At 39.0% G+C, this 10,283-nt stretch overlaps 1 protein-coding gene across 1 annotated transcript in view; it reads left to right on the top strand.

The window, feature by feature from the left end:
* Positions 1-317: 317 nt before the first annotated feature.
* CEP295 (centrosomal protein 295) overlaps positions 318-10,283 on the top strand; it is a gene marked incomplete at both ends in the record, with an annotated part of 49,204 nt that continues 39,238 nt past the window's right edge. The window contains 6 exons of the mRNA XM_080689071.1: positions 318-453; positions 2,186-2,316; positions 2,987-3,187; positions 4,332-4,456; positions 5,898-5,991; positions 9,214-9,309. Of these exons, the coding sequence (XP_080545197.1) occupies positions 318-453; positions 2,186-2,316; positions 2,987-3,187; positions 4,332-4,456; positions 5,898-5,991; positions 9,214-9,309 (783 nt within the window). The remainder of the gene's footprint in view (positions 454-2,185; positions 2,317-2,986; positions 3,188-4,331; positions 4,457-5,897; positions 5,992-9,213; positions 9,310-10,283) is intronic.

Raw genomic sequence — 10,283 nt, 5'->3', positions numbered from 1 at the left:
CCAAGACATCTTAATGCGGGGGGGGGGGTGCGCCTGAAGACTAAAGTCACTCTCGAGGCTCCGGACAAATAGCTTCTTCTCTCTGGACCTGCGTTTCTGAATCTGTAAAATGAGGGTGCTGTCAGATGAAGTAAGACCTCACAGCTGCAGCAGGCGTGAGAAATAATGGGCCGCTGCGTAGGGCGCTACGTGCGCGTTCGTGCGTGCTGCGTGCTGCGTGCGCGTGCGCGTGCGCGGGGCTTTCCCGCGGCGCGGCCCGGGGAGGCGGGACCGAGCGGATTCCCGCGGTAAGGCCCCGTGATTGGCGGGCGGTTTGAATGACGGAAGTGACGAGATCCTGGAGATGGCCGCCGCGCAGGCGCACAAACGGCTGCCCGGAAGCCGCTCGGCGGGGCCAGCAGCGGCCAGTTTGTGCGGAGCTCGGGCTCCGATCTCCGGCTTCCCGGGCCTCAGGTGAGTGCTGGAGCGCCGACGTCGACGCGGAACCCGGGAGTGCGCTGGGAGGGAGGGTCCCGGCGGCGGCGGCGGGCCTTCCTGGTCCCGGCCCAGCCCTCCTGCGCGGGCGCGGGGCTGCGCGCGGCCTCCCGGAGGGGCGCGCGGGCCTTAAAGCCTTGCCCGAGCGAGGTGCTTTGGAGCCTGCCACCTTCATTTCTCTAGTATTAAAGTCTGGCACAAGCTCCGGATTTAAAACAATGACAGTCCTAGCCGGGCGTGGTGGCACACGATTGTAATCCCAGCATTCAGGAGGCTGAGACAGGAGATTCGGGGTTTGAGGACAGCCTCAGCTACTTAGACCCTTTGCAACTCAGTGAGACCCTGTTTCTAAATAAAGAATAAAAAGTAGGGCTGGGGGTGTAGCTCGGAGGCAGCATGCCCCTGGGTTCCATCCCCACTGCCAGAGGGAAAAATGACAGTCCTGTGAATCTTTAATAGTTAGAATGTAATTGGTAGTTTCACACTGATTCAGTCACGTAATCATTAGAACAACCTGTTGGCAAAGCTGCTGCTCCCGTTTTGCAGTAAAACGAGATTTGACATGACTCCTGGGTCTTCCTGTCCATAAGTGGCAGTGCTGGGTCTTGAAGCCACATCGTCTGAGTCTAGCATTAATTTTGTGATCACCGTGTACCAGGTACCATTTAATCCTTAGGATAAACTTTTACAAAACAAAGAGTATCGTTTCCGTTATCCGGCAGTAGTAAAACATAGAATTTAAAAGTCCGTATTGAGGCAAGCATGATGGCTCAAGCCTGTAATTCCAATACTTGGGACTGAGGAGGATCATGGGTTCGAAGCCAGCCTCTGCAATATAGAAAAGTTCTCAGCAACTTAGCAAGACCCTGTTTACGAATAAAATAGGGCTGTGGGTGTAGCTTGGAGGTATAATGCCCCTGATTCAATCCCCAACATCACACACATACTTGACACATCAAAGCATAATTATTCCACAACTGCAATTTAACACGTTAGAACTCAGAAATCTGTCCCCAAACCATACTGCTGTAACTTCTAGGGCTCCTGCAATCCCAGTACTTAGGACTGAGATAGGATCTAGTAACCAAAAACCCTGGAAGTTTAAGTTAGTTTTACTGGTTTGAGATAGGTTTCTGAGCTATAAAAAGTGTTAAGGTATAGTTGTGGAAATTTTTTTTTTTTTTTGTACCAACACGTCTTTGTGCTTTTTTTACATCTAAGTTAAATAACTCTGGAAATGCTAGAGATAAGTCAACTGTAGGTGGGGGGAAAACTTTTCTGAGCAATTTTGATCCTTTCCCACACATCTGAGAACCACTGATTTAAGTGCTGGATTTTGGTGTGTGTGTGTGTGTTGTGAGGATGGAGTACTGAAGAATGAACCCAGGGTCTTCTACCTTTGAGCTACAACCATCACACTCCCCCTTTTTGGAACAGGTTCTCAGTAAGTTACAGAGGCTGGCTTCAAACCTATAATCTTCCTGTCTCAGCTTCCCAAGTCCTGGGATTATAGGTATGCACCACTATCCCTGGACTAAGTGCTGGATTTATAACTGCTGTTTGTAGACAGTTTGGACTTTGTTTACCAAAATGATCTTATTTGCCTATGAACGACCCTTTATTGAGTAATATGAACTTTTTTTTTAATTTACTCTTTGGTGTCTTATTTCAGTGGCATACATCTTATATTTTTTCTTTTGTCAAAATTTAGATCCTTTATATTTAAAGTACACAGAAATGAAAAGAAAGGTGAATGCTGGCAATCTGAGATTGAGTCCTAATGAAGAGGCCTCCATTTTGAAGGAAGATTATGAAAGAAGACGAAAACTAAGATTGCTACAGGTATGATTTATTCAGAATGAAGCTTTAAATTCTTTGTTTCCCCCAAATCATTAATATTCTAAATGAAATGTTCCATTTATAGTAACTAGTTTTGGAACATTTGAAAAATAGGCTGAGGTGGTTAAGTAGGATGGAGGAGAGTCAGAGATAGGTATTTAACTCAAATATTAGAACACAAGTCTTTAAGTATTTTTAAATGATCTGTAGTCTATGAAAATTGAAAAGATTTATTGCAAAAATTATTGGCTTCTGACACAAACTGAATAGGAAGTTATAGATTCTCCTTTCTTAGCGGTCTAGAATAAGGTTGTTACATCTTTGTGGTGTACGTTTTAGGTGCCATTCTAGAATCGGAGACAGTGTGCCACAGAAATGGAGTTCTCATCTGGCATTATCTATTCTCCTCTGGGCTGGGAATTTTGTTAAATCATGTGATAGTAGCAGCTCCCTTGGAGGTTTGTGGGGGTAGACAAAAACTAGTGAAAGGACTTTAGAAGTTGAGATTCTTATTTTTTCTATGTCACTTGGATTTTTGCTTTAGCTAGACCTTATCTAACATGAGTATTCAGGAGAACTGATAAGAGTTTGAGAATTTGTGTTCCTATTTCCAAGTAACTTTTCAAAAGTTTAAGTAAGCCTCCTTCATATAATCTGTTAATTCATTTTTTAGGTTAGAGAACAGGAAAAGGATATTGCTTTACAAATAAGAAAAGATGTAAAACAGAGGAGACATCAGCACTTTACTCGTTTGGCAGAGGAGCTTAGGGCAGAATGGGAAGAATCACAGACTCAGAAAATACAGAATTTGGAAAAACTGTATTTGGCAAGTTTAAGAAATATGGGAGAAGGACATCGACAGGCCAAAGAGAATGTGAGTGAGCCTCTTTGACTTCCTGATTGTGGCAGTAATATTATTTAAAAGTAAATTATATTTATCAGATGCTTGTATGATAAAAAATATTTTGTAAAAAATGTTTACATATATATAGTTTGCTGTGGGAAAACTGAGCTTTTGTAGTTGATTTAATACAACTTGTGAATAATAATATGTTCATTTCCTAGTAAGCTAAATCAAGTAAAATGTATCTTCCTTGGTGTTTAAATTAGCATTCTCTACCAGTTCTTACATATCTGTATAGGCCAAATAGTAGCCTTTCAAATCAGATGTTGCTGATCTCAAGCCTTTTGGATAGAATCAGTGGGAAGGATTCAGATTTCTGTGTTATCCCTAATACCTTCTAATTTCTGTGTTATCCCTAATACCTTTAAACATGTATAGTTAAATGAATATACACTTGGATTTCATTCACAAATAATAAAAATTGATGACTTTCATAAGGGCAAGGTAGAACTTGTTTAGTATTTCAGATTCCTCCCTGACTTTATTTTTATTTGTTTACTGTGGTTTATGGTTAGAAAATACTAGTTTGTGATCCCAGAGTCAGTCACACAATAAACAGGCTGGTGCCATAGGAGACAAATCTTTGATGATGATTAGTGAGGGAAGAAAATGTCTTTTTAAACAGTGTGGCAGTCTTTATTTGACCCTTGTTTTAGTTTGTACTTTTAGTAAAAGCCTTAAGTTCTGATGTCAGATTTTTGTGACTTTTTGTGTGCTACCATTAACTTTGTGCTTTAGTGAAATTTTTCTCAAACTTCAGTCATTAGTATGGCATCTTCATGATTTTTGCCCTAAGCAACCACCTGTATTGGCATTTTAATTCCAATGGCTTCATTTTTACTTGATTTGACCCTTGTTCCTATTAGTTTGATATTTTTTATGTTTTATAATGATGTGTTGGCTGGTTGCATTATTTTGGCTGATTGCTTTATTTTTCGTCATTCTATTTATCCCTCTTGATAAGGCTGTTGCCATGGGTACCATTACTATGCTTTGGGAAGTACTTCTGTAGTATGTAAGAAGAGATGACAAAACTGAAAAGCCATTTCTGTTCTGATTCTAAGTAGATGCATTACTGTTGTTTGACATGACATTAAGTAACATGTGCTTCTAGGAACCTGATTTGGATGCTCTGGCACGACGGACGGCAGAAAGGAAAAGAAAAGCAGAAGTGCGACATAAAGAGGCCCTCAAACTACAGAAAAATCAAAAAGAAATATTAATGAAACAAAAATCTTGGTAATGTGTTAACTTTTATCATATTCTTAATTGAAACTAACATGACTGGAAATAGAGGTTACATAGGATACTATATAAGCAGACACTAAATAAAAAATCATATGGTATACAAATTGTGTTTATTAAAATGCATTTAAAAATATGCAGTGGGGAGGTGGTTTATTTAGTGTAATAACAAATGAGCTTTCTCTTCTAGTTGTGTTCTAATCATTTTGGGTTCATTTGAGTTGCTGGAGAAATGTATGGCCCGTTAAGAATGCATGTTAATCAAAACTTATTCTCTATCTCTGACATAAAAAAAAAAAAGATAAAAAGCCAGGCATGGTGGCACATACATGTAATCCCATCATTTGGGGGGCTGAGAAAGGAGGATCACTGTTCACGGACAGCTTTAGCTACTACTTAGTGAGGTCCTTTGTAACTCAGTGAGACCCTGTTTCAAAATAAAGAATAAAAAATAGGGCTGGGGGTGTAGCTCAGAGGTAGAATGACCCTGGGTTCCATCTCCATTACCACAAATAAAGGGGGGGGGGATAAAAATCAAAGTAATTAAGAAAAGAAAAAAAAAGCCATGCATGTGGCGCACACTTGTAATCCCAGTACTTGGGAGGCTAAGACAGGAAAGATCACAGGTTTGCAGCCAGCCTCAGCTACTTAGTGAGGCTCTGCAACTTAGACCCTGTTTCAAAAATAAAGAATAAAAAATAGGACTGGGGGTATAGCTTGGAGGTAGAAGGCTCTGGGTAGAAGCATCCAGTACCAAAAAAAAAAAAAAAAGAAAAAGAACAGAAAAAAGAAATTATGGACTGTGGAAGTCCTCGGTATTTTTTGCATGTTATCGAGGGAGTCTTACTGGTCAGCAGAGGTCATCTTATATGATGGCCCATCTATTCAGCATTCCTAGTTTTTTGTGATTTTTTTTTTACTCTGAACTGTTCTAAAGAACACTAGAAATTTATTGGGTTGGGCCCCACTGTGGAGTTTTAAGTCTTTAATATTCATGTGTGTGTGTGTGTGTGTGTGTGTGTGTGTGTGTGTTACTGGGGGTGGAACCCAGGGACTTTTCTACCTCTGGGCTCTACTCCCAGACCTATTTTATACTTTATTTGGAAACAGGGTCTCACTAAGTTGCTGAGAGCCTCACTAAGTAGCCGAGGCTGGCTTTGGACCTGTGCGATCCTCCTGTCTCAGCCTCCCAAGTGCTGGGATTACAAGAGTGCGCCACCATGCCTGGCACTAGATATTCCTCTTTTAATTCTGTTGATAAACATTTTTTACATGTCCACTCAATGTTGACCCTTTATTAAGCTGCATACTGAGCCCATGGGATCAGACTCATAGGATTCCAGAGACTCATAGGATTCTAGAGATCCTATGGCTTTTATGTTTTTAACTCTTATTACCTCTGAGAGATTAATTAATGAATCTCTTGTTTTCTAAGGCCTATAAAAGCTCGAAAGGAAGCCCTGCTTGTGGAAAAAGAGAGATCTGCCAAGATTACAAGTCGGCCGCTGCCTCCTCCAGCTCTTTTTGAGGTGAATTACTTTGAGCTTTGGGAGGAACTAGGTTATGATAATTCCTTGCTATTACAATTCTATAGAGGTTAAAATATTTGTTTAAACTTAATTGTACAAGTAATGCATAAGTACATCTGGAGTATTTAAAAATAAGTCTAGGTATTATTTCACCCATACATACTTCAGTATGTATTTCTGATATATAACTACTTAAAAAAAACTGATTTTTTTTTTTTTTTATTCTTTATTTGGAAACAGGGTCTCAGTAAGTTGCAGAGGGCCTCACTAAGTGGCTGAGGCTGTCCACGAACCACGGTCCTCGGTCTCTCCCTCCCAAATGCTGGGATTACAAGCGTGCGCCACCACACCTGGCTAAAACCTGATATTTTTCTGATACGTAATGCCCCGTATGTGTTCAGTTTTCTTCATTGGTCTCAACATTTTTGTTTTGTTCGGAAAACTAATGGTTTGGGTTTTTAAAAAGCTATTAATAGTTTCACCTTCTTATTTTTTAAATTTTTACGGTACTGGGAATTGAACCTAGGCCCTGACACATGCTAGGCAAATACTCTAGCACTGACCTACATACCCAGCCCTTTTGTTTTTTTATTGTTAGAGAGGATCTTGGTAAGTTGTCCAGGCTAGCCTCAAATTTGCAATCCTCCTGCCTCATTCTCCCAAGTAGCTGGGATGATAGGCATATGCAACCATACCCAGCATTTTTTTTTTTAATGTCCTTTACTTGTTGAAAAAAACAGTATTAATTATCCTATTGCCTTTTCCATATTTGAGTTTAGCTCACTAGTCATCATTTATATAAAGAAATTAATGTTCAAATAAATTTAAAAAATTTTTCAAGATTATAAGGCTGGGTGTGGTGGCACATGCTTGTAATCCCAGCACTTGAGAAGCTGAGACAGGAGGATTGCACAGGTTCGAAGCCAGCCTCAGCTACTTAGTGAAGCTCTCAGCAACTTGTACCTTAGTGAGGCCCTGTTTCCAAATAAAGTATAAAATAGTTCTGGGAGTACAGCCAGGAAGTAGAAAAGCCCCTGACTTCCACTCACAATACCACCAAAAAAAAAAAAAACTCCAAAATTATAAAATAATAGGATTAGAGCTCTAAGTATTTAATTTATTAAGTAAAGTAGAAATTAATTTGAATTTAAGAAAGCATTGATTCTCTGATACTAGCTTTTTTGGTGATGGAAATGGCTATTTAGGTGATTGTAAAAATCACAGTTATTTCTATCTAAAAAACCAAGAAATGAAAAAAACCCACAAATGCAGGAATGTGTAGTTTAGTTGTAAAGGCAAGTATATTTTATGTATCTGTGATCAGTGTTAGTAGGAGATGTTCTCTTAGCTCTTTAGTTTTGTCAGCCTTCATGCTTTTCTCTTGAGCCATCTGCTATGTAACACTGATCCAGCAAGGCTCAGGTTGAAGAGTCGTATTTCAGCCACTCCTTCAGAACAGTGTAAGGTAAGGAAAAGGCAGTGTTTTATTCATGAAGTCTTTTGATTCCTTTTGTCCTAATTCCTAGTGCTCATAACATGCCAAAATAAAACATTTTATAAAAATCAACCAAAACATTATCTTTGTAAGTGCTGATTTCTTTTCTTTCTTTTTTTTTTTTTTGTGACATTTCACTGTAAATGTCATGATTTTGTTCTCCCTTATGGCTGGGCAAAATTTGATTTCATATATTTTTTGTCTTACCCTTTACCAGTTTCAGAGTAAAGGTGGTTGTAATTTCTGTGGTGGGAAATGTGTTTTTGTCTTCTGTTCTCTTTTGTGGATATCACTGTAGACTTGTGGGTTTTTATTTATTCAATATTATGTAGTCACTCTTTTTTCTGATATTTTTAGTGTATGAAATTTTATCAGTAGGATAAAATTACATTTGTTTGTTCTCTAGCCCAGCAATGACCCAAGCTAACTATGAACTCACCTAATCTCACATCTGGCGTCTCCAGAGAGCCCTAATTCATGTTAGTGAGAAATGGCACTTATAAACTAAGATCTGGGTGATTGTGCTCTTATTTGAGTAGAAAACACTATTTCAGAAAGAGATCTCTTACTCAAGCCTATATAAATGGCTTGGGAAAGAGCAGTGTTTCCAACCATGTTTTCAGTTGGTTTGTGACTATATGATGTAGAAGGAAGGAGAAGGATTTTGGTCTAGGAGGCCTAGGTTGTGGAGTATTTGGGAACAAGGGAGGTGTACCCTTATGGATCTTGTGTCATATACACAGAATGCAGGTACATCTGTATCACTTTTTCTCTAAGCAAATAAAAATGTGAATGCTGAAGAAGTCTGAGGAAACGAATCTAGACTAGTCTTCTTAAACCAAGAAGGTCTTTCCTTAAATAACCCAAGAAGATAACTACTTTTTGTAACTGAAATCTTAGCTGTTTCCACAGTGAAGAAAATGGATACGTATCACATACTTTATTTTAGTTGTTCTTATTTTTAGTTGTTCTTATTTTTTATTCATATCTCATTTAATCACCATAGTAGCCTAGCAAGGTAGAAATTATTCTTTATTTCCCATGTGAGGAAAATTGAAAGTCAAGGGCTATGTCAAATGAAGTTAACTGATTGTCCTAATCAATTTTCTGTTGCTGATAATATAATAACACAAACTGGATATTATAAAAAAAATTACAAAGAAAAGAGGTTTGTTTTGCCTCATGGTTCTGGACACCAGATGAGGGGCTGCATCTGGTGAATGCCTTCTTGCTGGCAGAGAGTCCAAAGTCGACAAAGGACATCATGTCGCTAGAAATATGTGGTCCATGAGAGACCTAGCCAAACTAGCTTATTTTTATTTTGTTTTTTCTTGGTACTGGGGATGGTATCCAGGGGCATTTTGCCTCTGAGCTATACTACCCTAGCCTTTTTATTTTTTATTCTTTATTTTGAAACAGGGTCTGACTGAATTACAAAGGGCCTCACTAAGTAGCTGAGGCTGTCCATGAACCTGCAGTCCTCCTGTCTCAGCCTCCCAAGTACTAGGATTACAATAAGTGTGTGCCACTATACCTGGCAAGGATAAATTTTTAACATAAGTTTTGAAAAGTACAAAATATAGTTAAACCATAGCACTGATTTAAATGCAGGGTTTGTTTTGTTGTTGCTGGTAATGGTTTTTTTTTTCACGTTGGATCCATCTCTTAAGTAAAAAATCAATGCTTTTAACCCAAACCATATGTTTTTTTTATGTTCCATTTTCTAGAACATTGAAGTAAAAAGAATTTCTTCAGTGAAAACCAATAGTTCTACCTACCATCATATTTCTACTTTTGTGAATAGAGAGATGGTGACAACACAGGTGATTGAATTACTGTTTGCTTATATGCTCGCTGTATTATTTCTGTGTTTGCTGAATTGAATTATTATCTTGTAGCCAGATTTTAAAGATTTTTTTCTGTTTTTGTGGTATCAGGGCTGGAACTCAGGGGCATTTTGCCTCCAAACTACACCGCCAGCCCTATTTTTTATTCTTTATTTTGAAACAAAGTCTCATTAAGTTGCAAAGGGCCTCACTAAGTAGCTGAGGCTGTCCACAAACTGTGATCCTTCTGTCTCAGCCTCCCAAGTACTGGGATTACAAGTGTGCACCACCACACCCAGCTCAGATTTCAAAAATTTTAACAATCCTATTAATCATTGTAGGATAATTGTGATTAAAAAATCTCTTAAATGTGCTTTGACTTTTCATGTCAGGTAAATGATGCTCTTAAGTGAATGAAAGAAAGTAGATGGCTATGTAAATGGCTATTTGTTTATTTATTTATTTATTTATTTATTTATTTATTCATGGTACTAGGGACGGAACCCAGGGGTCTTCTACCTCCGGGCTACACTCCCAGACCTATTTTATATTTTATTTGGAAACGGTCTCACTGAGTTGCTGAGAGCCTCACTAAGTAGTTGAGGCTGGCTTCGAACCTGTACAATCCTCCTATTTCAGCCTCCCAAGTGCTGGGATTAAAGCGTGTACCACTATGCCCGGCTAATAAATGACTATCTTTTAAAATAGTAGGTTTTAAAACTTCTTTATTGCTGGGTTGGTAGTGCACACTTGTAATCTAGTACATGGGAAGCTGAGACAGGAGGACCACAGGTTCAAAGCCAGCCTCAGTAACGTATCAAGGTTCTCAGCAACCTCGTGAGACTTTGTTTCCAAATAAGAAATAAAATTGGGCTGGTGGATGTGGCTTGGAAGTAGAATTCCTCTGGGTTCAATTCCCAGTAACCCTCCCCCCCAAAAAAAAAAACTTCTTTATCATAAAATATGCCCTT

Source organism: Muscardinus avellanarius (assembly GCF_963383645.1).
Source record: "Muscardinus avellanarius genome assembly, chromosome: 1".
NCBI classification, from domain to species: Eukaryota; Metazoa; Chordata; class Mammalia; order Rodentia; family Gliridae; genus Muscardinus; species Muscardinus avellanarius.
The sequence above is the reverse complement of the archived record's forward strand: the minus strand, read 5'-3'. Positions and strand labels throughout refer to the sequence as shown.